Genomic DNA, 19,632 nt, shown 5'->3' with positions numbered 1-19,632 from the left:
CAGCCCTATTTTTTTTTAATTCTTTATTTTGAAACAGGGTCTCACTGAGTTGCAAAGGGCTTCACTAAGTAGCTGAGGCTGTCTGCGAACTTCGATCCTCCTGTCTCAGCCTCCCCAATGCTGGGCTTACAAGCGTGCGCCACCACACCTGGCACATTAGGGTATTTTTAAACTTGCAGCTTTCAACAAAACTGCAGAGAAGCCACAAAAATGGAAGCCTGCAGCCACAGAGGATCACAGGCTTCATGCCTGTGTTTATACTCCCAGGGAAAGGGCTTATGGCGGAGGCTGCACCATTCCTGCTGTATGAGAGGGTCGCAGCTGGGAAGAGAATTCCGCAGGGCTGGAGGACTCTGGCAAAACTGAAGCCATTATCCCTCTTGATTTTAGTCATAATAATGATAATATTAATGAAATTTGAATATTGCTTTGATTGAAGATTGATGTTTTATAATAATCTGAAAATTGATGTGAAAATGATTGAAAAATGCCCTAAGATTTGTGCTGGGAATAGCATTAAGAAGAATATGACTATGAGAAAACTTTCAAAAAGCTACATAAAAAAGAATTCTTTGCTCCTCTGCTTACAACACCTGACTCACTTAAAGTTTTAGTTATGAAAGGAAAAAAATAACTTTAGGCAAATTATACCTACTGTGCAAGGCCCTCCATATGACTGCTTAGAAGTTAGGGGGGTCGACTATAGTATCCCCCTCAAGGGGATAGCACTAATCAGAATACTCTTCCACCTCCAACCATCCTCCACTTTCCTGTAAGGAGCGATGATCATTGGAAAACACAGAGTTAATATTACTGGAAAATGGCTTGATGTCAGGACTCTGCCGTTCCTACAGAGGGTTGGGCAGGCGGGGACCTTCTTGGTGACTGCTCACTAAAGACAAAAGAGTTCTCTTGGTAAACAACTTAATAGGTATTATAGGAAATTAGATGTAGGCATTGTATGTTAAAAAAATAAAATAAGTTTAGTATAAATTTGGTGGTTGGGTCAAAATAAGTTATAGAATACCTAGTAGTTAAAAATAAGAAATAAAATTAGCAGCTAATTTTAGAAGTAAAAATAGTTAAATTTAGCATTTAGTAGTTAAGGATAAGTTTAGTTAAAGTTTATTATGTGTGATGGAGAAATCGGCGAGGTAGAGCCCCCCCCCCTTTCTAGTGTTTTTGATCAAAGATCATAAGAATTTAAGAAAATAAATTGTATATTTGGTATTTAAAGATATAAAATGCAAAAGTAAAATGTTTTGTGCCCCTTAAAGATCTTTTAAAATCTTTGTGTTCCTTTTAATGGAAAAGCCCCTTGTTTTCTGTACTTTGGGTTTAGCTTTAGATTTGAATGTGCTTCGCAGAGCTCCATTGTTAGGTTAATAATTAGAATAAAATTGATGTTTGTGGCTAGGTAACCACAATGATTTGTATAACGTTAATTTGGATAATTTCGGGTACTGGGATATGAGCTCATTGAGGCAGGTTGAATTATTCCAAATATAGTGCATAATATACCTACATATGTTAAAAACATATATTGTTAAAAGTTGTTTATATCCAGGTATATTAAGGACATGTTTTGCCAAAAGTTGTTAATACCAAGTATTTCCATGTAAAAGCATACAAAAAGCAAAAACAGGAAAAACAGGTGGCTTCGAGGTGTGCCTGCTACATGGAATTCAGGTTAATGAAAAGCTAAATGAAAAGCAATGTATGTGTAATGTGGTTTTAAAAAAACTAAATGAAAAGCAAAATACGTATGATGTGGCTTGCTGTAATTTGTCAGATTCATGTATAAATAAAGTATATTCTAGGGCACAGGCAGAGATGCCTTCCCCCTGCTACTAAGCACGGCATCTCTCATTCTTCAATTTCGCCGACCCTACGCCTCCTTCAAGACCCCTGGACTGGTCGAGGCTGGACCCCGGCAGGCTTAGTGGACTCCGTCCTGACCTTTTTTCCCTATGGGACACCCAGAGCCCACAGATTAACTTACAATAGTTGGGTCTATTTAAAAATTAATAATAAACCAATGCTTTCCTAATTCTAAGGTTAATACACTTTTACTTTAAAAAAAAAATCCTAGGAAGTCAGGTGTGATAGTGCACACCTATAATCTCAGTACTTGAGAGGCTAAGACAGGAGGATCACAGGTCCAAGGCCAGACTCAGCAACTTAGCAAGACCCCATTTCAAAATAAGGTTGTATTGTAGCTCAGAGGCAGATCACTCAGTTCAATCCCTAGTACCACCAGTATATATATATATATATATATATATATATATATATATATATACATATTCATATTCCTAGGAGCTCAGGGAAGAGTTTCAGGGAAGACATAGGTAGCAATGATCCTAGAGTGAAGGCTACAGTGTCTGAACCAGAACCCATCAGCCTAGAACCCAGTCTTTCTCCTAGCATGTTTCGTCTTTGTCAAATGCATTACTACCCACCCGTGTTCTACAGCTTTGGTCCCCACCCTTCGCTTCCATATTTTGTCACTCACCAAATCCCCTTGGGACCGGCCCATGGTGACCACCATGACCTCTTGTCCGCCTCCCAAGCGCGGGGATTACAAGCGTGCGCCACCACGCCCAGCGTCTGCAGACTTTTCAAAGGCTGGAAGTACATCTTCTCCTACTGTATTAGGGCGGGAGTCCTGCAAGGGCCCCGGCCTGCTGTGTGTGCTGGATGGTCCAAAAGGGTCCTGAAGGAACAGAGAGGGAGACGCCCCTGTGATCGGGGTGGTCCAGAGAGGCTTGCAGGGAAGGTGAGGCTGGACAGGAGCCCTGCTGAGCCCAGGGGCTGGGGCAGCATGAACAGGATGAGGGCATCTCCAACCTCATGCAACAGCCAGGCCAGGTGTTATGGGCAACTGATATCACACCATTTTGCACTGTGTCGAATGATGTTTTTTGTGCTTTATTAAATACATATTTTCCCACCAGGATCTGCCTCCCTAGGAGCTCTGGGAAGGGTTTCAGGGAAGATGCAGGTAACACAGTCCTGGAACCACACTGGGCAGAGGTTTATGGGATAGAACAGAGGGCCATCAGCTTGAAGCAACCGACAGTCTGATTCAAAAGGTGCTGGAGGGGCAAGGAGAAGGTGGTTGGGGAGTTGGGACCAACTGGGAAGGGTTTAGCTTGTTTATAGTATTTTGAAATTAAACACAAAATCTGGGCACGGTGGCACACGCTTGTAATCCCAGTACTTGGGAGGCTAAAATGGGAGGATCATGCAGATTCGAAGCCAGCCTCAGCGACTTAGTGAGGCTCTCAGCAACTTAGTGAGACCCTGTTTTCAAATAAAATTATAAAATAGGTCTGGGAGTGTAGCCCAGGGGTAGAAAGCCCCTGGGTTCCATCCCCAGTACCACCAAAAGAAAAAAAAAAAAAGATTAAACATGAAAGGCCCAAAACCAGGTCAGCACATTACTAAAGAACTGCCTGACCCTGGGTTCAGAATGAAGCCTACCTCTGAAAGATGGTGCATTCTTCCCCCTAGTTATATTCTGGTCCTTCTTGGGAGAATAGTATTTTAGGACAAAACTGATTCACTCTGAATTAGCTGAGTGAGGCCTGTCCACTTGGAAGATTACAGGAATGTTGGATCTCAGGAGGCAGCTTCCTTTTGAACCTGATCTCACAGGGGATGGTTGTGTCCTCCTGAGACATCCCTGAGCACTGAAAAGCAAATTACTAGTCCAGGTGGTCCAAAAGCTGTCCCTAATGCCACTCTTAGGTTCCTATGACCTTAAACATGTGGCAATGCCCTTTGGGTTATCTGGTAGAACAAAGCATTTAAGCTCCTGTGCCCTTATTTAGTTCCTCTGTCAATCAATCCATCCATCCACTCATCCAACCATTCATATATATACTCATCCAACAAACCATCCGTCCACCCACCCAACCATCCACACATATTCACATACAACCATCCATCCATCCATCCATCCATCCATCCATCCATCCATTCACTCATCCATCCATCTGCGCACCCAACCATCCATCCATCCATCCATCCATCCATCCATCCATCCATCCACTCACTCATCCATCCAGCCACTCATCCATCCATCCACTCATCCATCCATCCACTCATCCAACCATACATCCATCCATCCATCCATCCACTCACTCATCCATCCATCCACTCATCCAACCATCCATCCATCCACTCACTCATCCATCCATCCACTCATCCATCCATCCACCCATCCATCCAACAGTCATTCCATAAAGCATTCATGAAAATTCTACTTTGGGCTGAGCCCTTAGAGGAGACCTGTAATGAGTATATAACATAACTTTAGTGTCTTTGTCTTTCAGACACTTACCGACTAGCAGGAAAAATCGATCCATCTGTAGTCTACAAATAATAATAACCACCATTCTGGATCAACTTCTTGCTGTGTTATTCAGCTGAGACTGCCATAAGAAAACACCATAGCCTGGGTGGCTCAACCAGCAGAAACGTGTGCCCTCACAGTTCTGGAAGTGGGGAGGCCAAGATCCAGGCGCCAGCACAGCTGGATCTTGCTGGGGGCCCCCTCCCTTCCCTGGCCTCCAGATGCCTCTCTGCTCACTTGCTCACAGGGCAGAGAGGTTAAAGAGTGAATAGATGGTCTTTTCTAACAATCCCATCACAGCCAGGCATGGTGGCATGCCTATGATCCCAATACTTGGGAAGCTGAGATAGGAGGATTACAGGTTTGAAGCCAGCCTTGGCAACTTAGTGAGGCTCTTGGCAAACTAGCGAGACCCTGTTTCCAAATAAAAAAATAAAATAGGGCTAGGATGTAGCTCAGAGGTAGAATGCCTCTGGGTTCAGTCCCTAGCACTAAAAAAAAAAAAAAAAAAAAAAAAAAAAAAAAAAAAAAAAAAAAAAAAATCTGCCATCCTCCTGACCTCATCTAAACCAAATTCCTTTCCAAAGGCCTCGTCTAAACACCTCACCTTCATATTAAGGGCCAGGGCCTCAACAGACGAACTTCAAGGGTCACACTTCAATTTGTAGCATGTGTCACAGGCTCAGCTGGCAAATACGCCGTCTCCAGTCCTCACGCCAGCTCCCTCCAGGCCCATTGCCCTCGTTTTACAGAGGAGGAAAGGGCAGCTTAGCCGGGCTCAGGACCTGCTGGAAGCCGCTCAGCTGGGGAGCAGCCCAGCTGGGTTTGTCCTCCATCCCAGCCAGCTTCTGCCCACAGAGACACCGCTCTGATGCCCTGGATAGCGGTGCACCTGACTGGGAGCAGATGGCCGTCACCCTGCCCTGGCTCCAGCAAATGCCCTCGGCCACATGGGGCCACTGTCCGGACCCCATCCTGGCCCAGCAAGGCCCGGGGGGAGCCAAGCAGGCGGCTTGACTGTGGCCTCTGTGGGCAGAACAGGTCTGTTTGAAGAGATTGACTAAACAGGGAAGAGAAGGAGCTGCTGGCTGAGAGGAGCTCTTCACACAAAGGTGACTTCAAAAGGAAGAGGCGTCTACCTCTCAGGCTTCCAGTCACGCTGGGTTGAGGACTTGGCGCAAACCTGCCCTGCGGAGGGAGCGCCCAGCACGAGTTGCTCACGCTGCCCCGCCCGAGCCTGGCTTCTTTGATGGTCCCACAATGTCACACCAGTCAATGCGGAGCGAACCCGTGCACCGGCCGCACTGGGGACATTTCCCAAGACCTCCAGGGGTAGCACCGGAAGGCACGGGTGCCCACCACACTGGGAAAGTCAAAGTGCGTTCATATTTCTTCAAATGACCCCACAGTTACTCCTAAGCTAAAATTAAACAGCCTCTATCTATGTGTCTGTCTTAAAATCCTGGGAATTCCTGCTGCTTTGCAAGGAATGGGTCTACCTGAGGCTGCCAGCACCGGAAAGCCCGGGCTGCCTGGCTGCTGAAGCTGGGTCCACAGGAGGACAGGGACTCGGGCTAGGCCACAAGGCCGGGCGGGCCTCCTCCCAGCTTCCAGGAGTTCTCCCTGGAGAGGACTTGCCTTGCACCGCCCCGGGGGTGTAGAAGGTCCCGCTCTGAGCTGAGCAGGTCCCTCAGCATTCAGGCACTGTGATGGATCATCCCCACGGGCAGGGGCAGGGGAAGGGAGCAGAGATAAAAACGACTAGCCCGGCATGATGGCATATGCCCATAATCAATATTTGGGAGGCTGAGACAGGAGGATCACAGGTTCGAAGCCAGCCTCAGCAACTTAGAGAGACACCCTCAGCAACTTAGTGAGACCCTGTTTCAAAACAAAAGATAATAATAATGATAATAAAATAGGGCCGGGGTTATAACTTCGAGGTAGAATGCTCCTGGGTTCAATCCCCAGTAGCCAAAAAAACAAAAAGACAAGAATACCTTCAAGAGTAGCTCCTAGAAGATAACATTCTGGTGGGAGGTGGGTTTTGTACAAATAAAAATTCAGACGGAAGCGCACTGATGCAGCCCATGGCCGGGGACGTGAGGCCTCAGCTCAGCCCCGGCCCCTGTTCCCTGGCTGGTCTTGGCTTTTCCCATCTTCTCTTGGGGCTACGGATTCCTCCTGGGTCACGGTGGATCTTGGAGGTTTCTCTCAGCTTCACCCACTGGTCCAGTCCAGGCTCTGCGTTTTGCCGCTTGCTTCCCCATTTCGTCACTGTGTAAATTTGGACAAGTTGCTTCACGTCTCTGAGCCTCTGTGTCCTCACCTGTAAACTGGGAGAGATGGCTGCCCTCCTCCTGGGTGAGTGTAAGACCAACTGAGGAACCGCGGGAAGGCTTAGCAGACCGCCTGGCAGGCAGCAAGCGCTCCCTGAAACCAGCAGTTATCACTGTTACCAGTGTCGTCAACATCCCAGGCTCTCAGGGGTGGGCACTGAAGTGTTTCTCCAGGCCGGCCCGGGCAGAGTGCTTCTGTAATCTGTGTCAGCTCAAGGCCCTGCCCAGCTCAGGGCTCTATTCCTGCCACGTGTCCACCCAAAAAGGGCCGGTGCTGAGCCAAGAACAAAGGAACTATAAAAGCGGGGGGGGGGGGTCGGGGGATGGAGGAGCAGAAAGTCAAGGGCCAGCCTGGGGGACACGTGGTGGGCAGGACCCTCAGGCGGGGGCCCTAAACCCTCATAGGTTCTCTCGTATAAGTGTGCACCCAATGGCTGTAAATCAACCCACGTCTAATCTTTTTTACATACTCACTTATTTTTTCCCCATGGAAACACAAGAGGGAGATCCCTATTACCAACTGCTGGTAGAAGCGGAAGCGGAAAAGCTCAGGGAGGCCCAGCGGCCATCCGGCCCGGCTGGGCTCTTGGCGCCCATCTTGGTTTCAAAGGGCGGTCTGCAAAGGGCGTCAGAAAGGTGTTTAGGGGTTTCTAACCCCAGATGGAGCTTTTCTTCTGGATCCAAGGGTGGGGTGGAAGAGAATTGGAAAGGCAGTTGTGTTGTCACGGTGGGCTCAGAGTTGGGCAAGGCCGGGCCTGGGGACCTGCTGGCATCTTCCTGCAGTTTGGCAGAGTGGGGTTTGTGGCTAGAGTGCCTTGCTGGGAGGCGGGCTGCTGGGCCCCGGCTGGGGTCCCTGAGGCATTCCTAGGCAGTCCCTAGGTCCCCAGGGTGAGAACTTGCTTGCCCCGCCTTGGTGCCCGCCCTGTGGGGGTAAGATCAGGAAGGCGTGCACCTGTGTCCCTCACCCCTGCCACCTGCCCTTTCCTGACGGTGCCCTTCAGCCCCGAGCAGGGAGCCTGCCTCCTCCTCCTCCTCGCCCCTTTCCGACTCCACCCCATCCAGGTCTCAAGTCACCGTCTAGAGGTCTAGAGCCTTCTCTCCTTGCCCTACCCTGGGGTATTTCTGGCTCCAAGAGGAGAAGAAATCCTTGAAACCTGAGCAGAAGCCGCCCTGTGACACGAGCCGGCCTTAATAGAAGTCTCCCTCAGGCCCCTGACGCGTCTGGGCAGCTGCTCAGCCCGGCCGCAGGCGTCCCTCAACCCCAAGGCCAGCCCCCTCTGGCTCAGCCAGGCACACTAAACTTAGCCTCCGCCCCGGCTCAAAAAGCACGGCCACCACCTAGCTGGGCTGTCACCTCCCCTGAGAGACGCCGCTGCCCCCCACCCAGAGCACCCCACACCCCAGCGACCGCCATGTCCCAGACCCAAACGCTGAAGGTCCGCGTGACGCTTTTCTGCATCCTGGTGGGTATGGTGCTAGCCATGGCGGCCGTGGTCACCGACCACTGGGCCGTGCTGAGCCCACACGGGGAGCAGCACAATGCCACCTGCGAGGCGGCCCACTTCGGCCTCTGGAGGATCTGCACCACACGCGTTCTCCCGGACCACGGCGAGGACAAGAACTGTGGAACCCTCACCCTGCCCAGGGGTAACGTACCCACACTTGCCCCCTCCCCGCCTCCTGCCCTGCCCAGGACCCCAGATCTGTTCCCCTGGAGAAAGCAACGCAGGACTCTCTATCTCAGAACAGAGCATCCACCCAGCCCTTCCTGCTGGGGTAGGAGGGTCAGAATCGCGTGTGGCTGTGCTGATGGCCGGAGCTGGTTGTCAAAAGAGGGCATTTGTAGCCGGGTATGGTGGTGCACGCTTGTAATCCCAGTACTCGGGAGGCTGAGACGGGAGGATTGCAGGTTCGCGGCTGGCCTCAGCTACTTAGTGAGGCCCTCTGCAACTTAGTGAGACCCTAGGGGAGGGGTGAAGCTCAGAGGTAGAATGACCCTGGGTTCCATCCCCATTACTGAAAAAACAAAAGGCATTTTTCTCCAGCTACTTCTGTTTTGCGGGGTGTTTCACATCCAGAGTGGACTGCAGGGCACGAGGAGTAAGAGGTTCCTAAGATGTGTCCCTCCCTGGATCCCAGCTGTATTCCTTCTCTGCAGAGACAAGCTGGGTGGCCCCATGTTTTCAGGCTGGAGGGAGCCATGGGGCTGGCGGGCTCGTTCCTCGGCCTCTGAGCAGGAGTGTAGACAGGAATTCTGCTGCACAATTCATGGGGGCCTGTGCGCAGTGAAAACACAGGGCGCCTTGTTCCTAGTGGCTGAGAATTTGAAGCTAATTGTGACAGCAAGTATGGCCCCTGCTGGGGGCCAGGCCTGGCAGGGGTGCTGGGGTGCAGGGCGCACAGAGGGTGATGCGGGGCTGGTCCTGGACTAGCCGCTTGCCCTGTCGTGAAGAGCTGAGGTCCTCCTGCTCATCTCCCTCCTCCTCCTCCGGACACAGCATCCCTTCCCCTGGAACTTGAGGGTAGCCCTCCATCTCCCACCCTCTGACCCAGTCACCCTGCAGGTGAGCTCCTGACTCAGGAACAAACCTGGGTGCTCGTGTGACTGGTCTCTACTCTGCAAACATGGAGCTCTGGGGATTCCGAGCACACGGAGCAGGAAGTGCTCCGTGGAGAGTCAGGGCTGGCTCTGGCCGCCAGTGCTCGCCACCTCCTAAATGGCTGTTCGTGAAGGATGAGGCCGATCTCGGCCTCCGTCTCCTCCTCCCTTCCGGTGCTAACAAACAGGGCTCGAGGTGGCCATGGACCAGGGTCTGTGTGAAATCCTTCCTGACATTCGGAATTATCCCTTCTAGTGCTACATCAGATATAAGGGAGCTGGTACTGAGCCCAGCAAATCTCTCATGTAAGGCCAAGAGCCCAAGTCCAACCCTCCTACTCCTCCTCCTGCTCCTCCTCCTCCTCCTCCTCCTCCTCTTCCTCCTCCTCTTCCTCTTCCTCCCTCTTGCTTGTTTCAGGGACCCTCAGCCTTGCTTACCCCCACTGGGCGCTCAGAGACTCCTAAATACTCAGCTGTCTTGGGCCCACAGGGGCTGAGGGCTGTGACAGGCATGGCTTTGCGGGTATCACGTAGCGCAGACGCCCACGGCCCTTGGCTGCCACTGCCCACTTGTAAACAGAATCATCAGCCAGCCAACTCCATCAGGGCGGGGCGGGGCGGGGCGAGGCAGCTTCTCCAGGGACCCTGCATGGAATGCACAGAATGGTCCTGTCCACCTGTCCTTGGAGCCATCTGCTTTTTAAAGTCAGAACAGTAAGCATGGGCGTTTGTGCAGGGGAGAGGCCGGCTGGCCTGGGGAGCGCCAGCCTCAGGGGACCTGCGGCGGCCATTGCGTGGCCTTGAGGTTGAGCAGAGTCTGTCTCTCCCTCTCGTCCTGGTCCAGCCATGAGTCATACCAACACTCCCCGAAGCAGGCGCTGTGTGCTCTCTGCCACCACCCTTTTCTCTGCAAATGGAGTTTCCTTTCTCTTTCCATCCGCCCTTCCTGGGCTTCCTGGGATCATTCTTTTCTGCATGAGAGTTCATACGTGTTCTCTCCTCTCTTAGTGACAACAATTCTAATTTTAAAGGGTCAAATAAAAATTCTGGCATTAGATGTATAATATCTAAAATGAAAACTTCACGAGACAGGGATCAAGAGCAGATCTGAGAAGGCCAAAGCGAGTCAGTGAGCATAAGGATAGCTCCGCTGAGATCAGCCAGTCTGGGAACAGATAGGAAAAAAAAAAAAAAAAGAATGAAAGGGTCTCTGGGGCTTGTGAGACCCCACCCAGCACACCAACATATCCCTATGGGAGTCCCGGGAGGGCGAGAGAGAGAGAATGTGCAAAAATCAGTGGTCAAACGCTCCCTAATGGGATGAAATATTAATCTACAAATCCGTGAAACTCAATGAACCCTGAGTAGAATAAACTCAGAGACCCACCCAGTCACTGCATAATCAGGCTCTTGAAAGATAAAGACAGAGCCAAGCATGGTAACACACACCTGCAATCCCAGAACTCGGGAGGCTGAGATTGGAGAATCGCAGGTTTGAGGCCAGCCTCAGGATTTAGCAAGACCTTCAGCTACTTGAGACCCTGTTTCAAAAAACAAAATGGTGGGGGGGGGGCAGCTAGGAGGTAGCTAAGGAGGTAGAAGAGTTCAATCCCCAGGAGAGACAGACAGAGAGAGAGAGAGTCAGAGACAGAGGAAGACAGAAAGAGAAAAAAAGGAAGGAGACAGAGGGAAGGAAGGGAGGAAAAGTAGAAGGGAGGGAAAGAATTTCTTTGTGTGTGTGGTACTGAACCAGGGATGTCCTACCTCTAAACTATACCTCCCAGCCATTTTTATTTTGAAACAGGGTCATGCCAAATTGCTAGGGCTGGCCTTGAGCCTTCAATCCTCTTATTTCAGCCAGGAATTACAGGCAATGAGGACACAGTCTTGAAAACAGAAAGAAGTGACTCATCACACACAGGGCCCTTCCTAAGATACGCTGTGGCGGCTGGAAGGCAGTGGTGACACACAGTCATTACCTCATCGGAGCCTCTGAGAAACTTCCATGAAGTCCACACTATTATATCATCATCTCATCTTATGGGAAATGAGGGCCAGGCGTGGTGGCGCACGCTTGTTTGTAATCCCAGCATTGGGGAGGCTGAGACAGGAGGATCATGGTTTGCAGCCAGCCTCAGCTACTTAGTGAGGCCCTCTGCAACTCAGTGAGATCCTGTTTCAAAATAAAGAATAAAAAATAGGGCAGGGGTATAGCTCAGAGGTAGAATGCCCCCAGGCTCCATCTCCAGTACTGAAAAGAAAAGAAAAGGAAAGGAAAAAAAAAAGAAAAGAAAAGAAAAGAAAAGAAAAGAAAAGAAAAGAAAAGAAAAAAGAGGCCCAGAGAGGTTGAGTGATTTGGCCAGGGTCACACTGAGCTACCTCTGTCCCAACACTCACCCCCTTTCTCAGTCGCTGCATTATGCTGCCGTCCAGCAACTCAGTGCACGGGTTCTTCTCTTACAGGTGGCTTTTCTTTTCTTTCTTTCCTTCCTTCCTTTTCTTTTCTTTTTTTTTTTTCTTTCTTGTGGTCTAGGGATTGAATCCAGGAGCACCCTACCTCTGAACCATACCCCCTAAGCATTTTTATGCTCTTGTTTTGAAACAGAGTCTTAACTAGGTTGCTGAGAGCCTCACTATGCTGCTGAGGATGTCCTTGAACTTGTGATCCTCCTGTCTCAGCCTCCCAAGTACTGGGCTTACAGGCATGTACCACCCTGCCCAGCAGGTGGCTTTCATTCTGCAGGGAGGGACAGTGAGGCTGGGCCTGGCCTTCCCAAGCCTGCTCCTCTAACAACTGGGAGTTCAACACTGGAGTCTTGAACCCAGAGCCCCCTGCCCTCCAGACCCCACCTCACCTCCAGGACACATACAAACACTGTTCAAAGAACCGCTGACTCTGACGAGCCCAGGGCGGCCAGCTTTGACGTGCTTGGTTTGGGGCTGCAAGACAGGAGCTGGTGCCAGAGGAGACACAGAGGGCTGGGGCTTGAGGACAGGAGCTGTGTGATGCTCTACCTTCCCAGGCACCTCAGAAGGAGGCTGTGCACAGGACCCACATCTGAGGCCCGCCTCAAGGCCTGTGGCCAGCGTAGGGGGTCCCCCAGCTGTCAGAAGAGACCACATGTCTCAAAGTCCAGGGGAGTCCCGAGGAGGCCACCTGGCCTCGCTCCCTTCAGCCTCTGCCCCTTTAGCAGACCCTACTTTCCTTGTAGCCTGTGTCCTCCCCCATCTTAGTGTGGATACTGGGGTTGCATGAAAGAGCATCGTGCCACGGACCCCAAGAATTCCAGGGGCTTCCCTCACCACTTGTGTAAGTCTATGTTAGAGACCAGGGTCATAACTAGACTTTCCCTATCAAAGAGCAGCGCTCCGAAGTGCTGGACTCAGGTCCTGGATCTCTCCAGCCAGTGGTTTTGTTGTTTGTGGAACTGGGAATTGAACCCAAGGACATTCGACCTGTGAGCTACACCCCCAGTTCTATTTTATTTTCTTTATTTTGAAATAGGGTCTCACTAAGTTGCTGAGGGCCTCACTAAACTGCTGATGCTGGCATCAAACCTGCAATCCATCCTCCTGTCTTGGCCTCCCAGGTACTGGGATTACAGGCATGCGCCAACAAGCCCAGTTTATAAACATCTTTTTAAAAAGGCTGGAGACAACACTGGCATCAATTCAAGTGAGAGCTTTCTCCCAACCCCACACAAGTTTTGTGCAACTCAATGAATTATTCTTAGAATATTACAGTCTTCACAGACAGGCACTTGCTTCCCCAATGGACTAGGTTCTCCATGATAATCCACAATTATCCTCATTAATCCAAGTTCACCTTGACCAGGTATAGTAGTATATGTCTATAATCCCTGTACTGGGGAGGCAGAGACAGGAGGATCCCAGGTTTGAAGACAGCCTCAGCAACTAGTGAGATTCTCAGCAACTCAAACAAATACATACATACATACATACATACATACATACATACATACATAAAAAGGGCTGGGAGGCCAGGCGTGGTGGAGTACACTTGTAATCCCAGTGCTTGGGAGGCTGAGACAGGAGGATCGCACAGGTTTGAAGCCAGCCGCAGCTACTTAGTGAGACCCTGATTGCAAATAAAATATAAAAATAGGTCTGGGAGTGAATCCTGGAGGTAGAAAGCCCATGTACCACAAAAAGTAAAAATAAAAAGGGCTGAGGGTATAGTTCAGAGATAGGATGCCCCTGGGTTCAATCCCTAGTACCATACATATTCAAGTTCACCTTGGAGTTTAATTTTCTTCTCTTCTGGTCCTCTGAAACTGGTACACTTAGCAAGGCTCGGCCCCACCTGGGACTCTGCCTTAGCATTCTCACAGATATAACCTAAAAGACCAACCATGTAACTTAGAGGAAGAGAGGTTTGTTTGCTCACAGTTTGGAGATTTCAAGTTCAGCCCATGGGAGGCCCGGGGACCGCAGATCTCAGGACATGGCGGCAGCAGGAAGCAGAGAGAGAGGCAGAGCGCAAGCCTTCACGCTCATATCATGGAGGCCAGAAGCAAGAGAGCGAGCAAGGGGAGGAGAAATCATGCATAATCCCCAAGGCTGCAGCCCCTGCAGGGGCCCAGCTTCGCCAACCACACCCCACCAGCCTGGGCCACCACCCAATAAACCCATTACAGTCATTATAACGGATTTACCCACTGCTGGGATTACAACCAAGCCCTGCTTCCAACATCGCCACCCCATTGTCATGAGGGCTGGGGACTTTCTATTTCCAAACCATTACAGACGCCTTCTGCCAGAACAGGTGCTCAGCCAGACTGCTGCAACCTGATAGCCGAGTTCACCGCTTTTTCTGAGCAGAAACCCACTTCACAGTTTTAGACCACTGAGTCTTAGACGTGCTGAAATCACCATAAGCCATTTGCAGAGGAACAAGGGGGAGTCTCAGTGGACCTGCCTTTGTCCTGGATCGTCGTCCTGGCAAAGGGCTCTCGGCCCCTCCCAGTCTGTAACAATTGCTGCTTTCCTCCCCAAGAAGGGGCCAGAGCCCCTCGAGGCAAAGCTGTGAGTCCCCCAGGCTTTGTGCAAAGGGTGGGGTAGAGGTTGGGGTAGGGATGTGAGGGATGTCAGAGAGGCAGGGTCCTTGCATCGCAACCAAGTGGCCCACTCAGAACCCATTTTGGATGCCCTTCCTTTTTTTTTAAAAAAAGAACACTTTTGTTGGTGCACTGTAATGACATCACGATGAGGTTCCGAGCGATAGGGCCACGCAGCACTGGTGTGTCTCCCTCTGGATTTCACCGGCTCCCTCTCTCCCCCATACGGGTCACGGCATGATAGCTTCATGTATGGACACAGTGTTCTGTGAACCGTCTCCTCCATCAAGTCTCCCCTTTCTCCTTCCCAGCTCCCTCCCCAAGTCCCCTGCCCCTGTTCTTCCCTCCTCATTTGTGTGAGCTTTCACATATGAGAGAGAATACATGGCCCTCGACATTCTGGAACTTTTTCACTTAGCATAATGTTCTCGAGTTCCATCCATTTTCCTGCAAAGGGCAAAATTTTGTTCTTCTTTATGGACGAGTAAAATTCCATTGTGTGTAGAGACCCTAGTTTCCTAATCCATTAATCTGCCGACAGGAAGTCCTTCCTTTTTAAGGTGTCTAGACGCTCCGTTTCCCAGCTACCACCCACCCAGATGTGAGGCCAGGATCGGCCTGTGTGACAGAATCCTGTGTCCTCCTGGGGTGACCCTGGCCCCATTCAGGGCCATCAGTGACCAAGAAGGGCCTGGACCACCCGAGGACACAGTCCCCCAAGGCGCACGCCCGGCCTGGCCCGCAGCGCACTCAGTTCCCATGCCGATGCCTGGCAGCGGTCCCGTCTGGCAGAGTCGAGCCCGGTGTTTACCTGGTGGGGGCTGACCCCCAAACGCTCCTGGGGAAAGTCACCCCAGCAATCCAGAAGGGCCAAACAGCTGTGCCCGGCCAGGCTCTGGAGGTGGCTTAGCTCACAGCACCCGCTGCAGGGATTTTAACTCACAGATAGAGAGGCCAGTCGCCAGAGGCGGCTGACCGTGAAATCCACTTGAATCGGTCAATTCTTCTCGGAGGGTTTTCAATGACAGCTGAAATTGGCCCTTCAAGAACAAAACAGAAAGGTTCCTTTGTCCAGAGGGAGGCCCGGGGAGACTTATGACATGAGCCGCTTCGAAACAGCGGTTCAAGAGAATCTACAGTTAATGACTAATTGTCTAACACATACGAGAGCTTCCCGTTATGAATTAGAGTAGCAGCGGGTGCTGTGTAAGAGGAAAATGCAGAATCAGTTCCGACCTCGGCGGCAGGAACCCCAGGGAGCTCGGTTCTGAAGGAGGAAGATTTCAATACAGAGGCTCTCGAGAAGGCCGTTTCCCCCCAGGAGCACTTGCTGCTGCTAAACTCCGTCCCCCAGGTCCTCTCCTTCCTAACCTCAGGAGAGGAAGGAAGGGGAGGAGAACACAGGCACCAGCGCTTGTAAGATAATGTGTCCAGATAGAAGGACGCTGCTGAGACTGGAGGGTCACAGGTTCGAGGCCAGCCTCTGCAACTGAGCAAGCGTCTCGGCATCCTAGGTAGACCCTAATTCAAAATAAAAACAGTCAGGGGTGTGACTTAGAGGTAGAATGCCCTGCGGCCCATCCTTGGTGCAAAAAGGCAAAGGAAGGCTTCTTCTAAGGAAAGCCATGACTTGGGCAGCGCCGGGCACATTCCCGGAAGCAACTGTGCATTAGACCCCTTGTGATCATGCAAATATAGCCTGGAGGCGAAGCCGGGAACTCACAAACTAGATGCCAGTTAAGCCAAAGGCAGAGAGATGTATTTATATTGAGGGTCATGGAGCCCCAGGAAAAAGAAATCAATAAAGGTCCTCACACAAATAAAAAGCAACCTACTTTTTTGGGGGTTTTTTGTTTTGTTTTGTTTTGAGGTACTGGAACCCAGGGACATTCTTCCTCTGAGCTACACCTCAAGCCCTATTTTTTAGACTTTTTTTTTTTTTTCAGCACTGGGGATGGAACCCAGGGGCAGACTATCTCTGAGCTACACCTCCAGCCCTATTTTTTATTCTTTGTTTTGAAACCGGGTCTCACTGAGTTGCAAAGGACCTCAATGAGTAGCTGAGGCTGTCCGCGAACCATGATCCTCCTATCTCAGCCTCCCAAATGCTGGGATTACAAGTGTGCGGCACCACGCCTTTATTTTGAAACAAGGTCTCACTAAGTAGCTGAGGCTGGTTGAGAACCTGAGATCCTCCTGTGTCAGCCTCCCAAGTACTGGGCTTATAAGGGTTTGCTAACACACCCAGCTAATTTTTTTTTTTTTTTTTTTTTTTTTTTTGGTACTGGGGTTCCTGGAAGCCCTTCTATCTCCGGGCTACACTCCCAGACCTATTTTATATTTCTGAAACAGGGTCTCTTACGCCAGCGCGGCTGGCTTCGAACCTGCGCGATCCTCCTGTCTCCGCCTCCCAAGCACGGGGATTACAAGCGTGCGCCACCACGCCCGGCCTCACCCAGCTAATTTTTTTAAGGAAACATCAAATAATATAAAATAAGCTGGGGGAGGTGACACACACCTGTAATCCCAATACTTGGAAGGATGAGACAGAAGGTTCACAAGTTTGAGTCCAACCTGGGCAATTTGGCAAGACCCTGTTTCAAAATAAAAAAAAGAGCCGGGCGCTTAAGAGACCCTGTTTCCAAAGTAGGTCTGGGAGTGTAGCCCGGAGGTAGAAGGGCTTCCAGGAACCCCAGTACCACCGAGAGAGAGAGAGAGAGAGAGAGAGAGAGAGAGAGAGAGAGAGAGAGAGAGGGAGAGGGGGGGGGAGGGAGGGAGGGAGGGAGGGAGACCCTTTGCTTAGCACTTAGAGGCACCTGGAGCAGGGGTTCCCAACCTGGCCGACCATCAGAATCTCCTGGCAAGCGTTTGGAAACTGCTGCTTCCTGAGTCCGCTGGTGAATCAGAGAGGGCCTGAATTCTGAAAAGGGCTTTGGGGTAGATCCAGAGTTTCTTAGCTATTGATATTTGGAGCTGGGTATTTCTAATATATTGATATTGGGGGCTGTTCTGTGCATAGTAGGATGTTTGGCAGTGCCCCTGGTCTCCACCACTAGATGCCCAGAGCACCTCTTCTTTGGTCCAAGAAGTCTCCAGGCTCTGCCCAGAGTCCCCCGGGGAGAGGCCTGGCTTGGGGATCACTGTCCGGCTCTTGAGTGACCGGGTGTCCCGTACCCCCGACAAATTACTTGGGCGCGGGTCTCCGCTGCTCCATGTGCCTGGCGGCTCAGCACCGCCTGTCTTATGCAACACGGTTGTCCTGCTGAAACGTTCTAGGCGCCAGAGAGATGCTTTGGCCCAGATTCAGGACTCTGGGGAAAGCCAGCCAGCCAGAAGACCCCGCAGGCCCAGGGCGCTTCCACTGGGGCGGTGATCCTTTCTCCCACCCACGGCTGTCTCCCTCCTTTGCAGAGAGAAACTGTTCCTACTTCAGGCATTTCAACCCCGGAGAGAGTTCGGAGATCTTTGAATTCACCACTCAGAAGGGTGAGGCTGGGGAGGGCAGGGGCGGCGGGAGGTAACTGAGCCAGAGTCACTTGGCAGAAAAGAAAAACGCTGACTTCCCGGCTCCTGGTGGGGAGCAGCGGGGGCCTGGTGCGGCGAGCCTGGTCACCTCTCCACTCTGGGGACTGCAGGACAGCAGCCCTCTCCAGCACGGCCCAGCGATGCATCAGGGCTGGGGACAGCCCTTGCAGGAGACACTTCCTGGCTGGCTCTGAGTGGCCTGGGAGCACGTTTTGCAGCAAAGCCTAGGAAGGCTGTTGTAAAAGTAGCTGAGAAAACGTCTCAGGAGTGCTCACGGTCCTCTGAGAATTCTCAGCAGGTGGGGCAGGTGGAAGCCTCTCTGTTCCAAGAACCCAGAGGCCACGGGCCACCGGCCAGTTGCGAGGCACCCTGTTTTGCAGAGTACAGCATCTCGGCGGCGGCCATCTCCATCTTCAGCCTGGTCTTCATCATCGCGGGCACCGCCTGCGCGCTGCTGTCCTTCTGCGGAAAGCGGGATTACCTGCTGAGGCCGGCGTCCATGTTCTATGCCTTTGCAGGTAGAGTCCGGGGGCTGGGGGAGGGATCAGAAGCCTCGGTGGTCCCTAGAGGGCAAGGAGGGAAAAAGACCTTGCTCTTTTTTATCCTCAAGACACTGGGGGAACTTGCCAGAAAGCCCCGACCCAAAGAAAGAAGGGTGGGGTCACTGACGCCCTTGGCGAGGGAGGGGTGGCAGCTGGAGCCCCGAGGCCTGAGCCCGCTCCTCCCCAGCGCTCTGCGCTCCTCCCCAGGGCTCTGCATCTTCGTCTCGGTGGAGGTGATGCGCCAGTCGGTGAAGCGCATGATTGACAGCGAGGACACCGTGTGGATCGAATACTACTACTCCTGGTCCTTCGCCTGCGCCTGCGCAGCCTTCGTCCTGCTCTTCCTGGGAGGCCTGGCGCTTCTGCTCTTCTCCCTGCCTCGAATGCCCCAGAACCCCTGGGAGTCCTGCATGGACGCCGAGCCCGAGCACTAGGCCTCAAGCGGCCCCAGCCTAGAGCCTTGGGGCGGAGGCGGAGTTTCACATCAGCCCCGTGCCCCGCCAGCCCAGCCATGGCGTCCGGGCTCTCCCCCACTCAGAGGTACTCGCAGGCTGCACAGGTTCTTCTGGGATCAGAGCAAGCGCACCTGCGCACAGCCCTGCCCCTGGCTGTCTCCCATGAGCAGGCTCCAGGCGTCTTTAAAAGCTTTGCAGGGACGCCCTGTGCTCAGTTAGGAGTCCTGGGAGTCCCCTGCGTCCAGAGCCAGCAACTCTCCTTTCCAGTGAACTGAACGCCCCTCCTCGGCTACCAGGAGCCCTGTTGGGTAGAATACGCCTGTGGTTTGAAATAAAAGCTGCCCCAACACTGGCTTCTCCCTCGAGCCTTACATAGCAATCGCTTGGATTCCCGGCAGCTGCCCAGGGGCCCCAGACCCTGGAGGAGAAGGGAAGGCCTGTCTCCGGGGAGGTGCGGGCCTGGGAGGCGGGAATGCCCGCTGGGGGAGCCAAGTGACCTGCAGGTTCTCAATTCCAGCCTCCAGAGGGACCCTGGGATTGTTTGGGATGAAACCGGAAACCCTCTGACTAGGCAGGGGTGTTAAAAATAGGTGGGGCTATTTGTAGACTCTGCTGCAGAGGATCCCGGCCAACACCCAGCCAACACCCGCCCCGCCCTGGCTCCCAGGCCGCCCTGTGTTGGACCCAGCATCAGGAAGCTGGACTTAGACACTTGGGCCACATGGAGCGCAGTC

General features: G+C 51.9%; 1 protein-coding gene across 1 annotated transcript; it reads left to right on the top strand.

Annotated features, from left to right (window-relative positions):
• Positions 1-8,111: 8,111 nt before the first annotated feature.
• CACNG1 (calcium voltage-gated channel auxiliary subunit gamma 1) lies at positions 8,112-18,877 on the top strand (the record flags this gene model as incomplete). Its single annotated transcript, XM_080712458.1, has 4 exons — positions 8,112-8,346; positions 17,788-17,862; positions 18,282-18,419; positions 18,651-18,877. The coding sequence occupies 4 exons, from the start codon at positions 8,112-8,114 to the stop codon at positions 18,875-18,877; spliced, it is 675 nt and encodes a 224-aa protein (XP_080568584.1).
• Between the last annotated feature and the right edge of the window lie 755 nt (positions 18,878-19,632).

Source organism: Muscardinus avellanarius, assembly GCF_963383645.1.
Source record: "Muscardinus avellanarius genome assembly, chromosome: 16".
NCBI classification, from domain to species: Eukaryota; Metazoa; Chordata; class Mammalia; order Rodentia; family Gliridae; genus Muscardinus; species Muscardinus avellanarius.
Note: the sequence above shows the minus strand (reverse complement) of the source record. Positions and strands in the feature narration are given on the sequence as shown.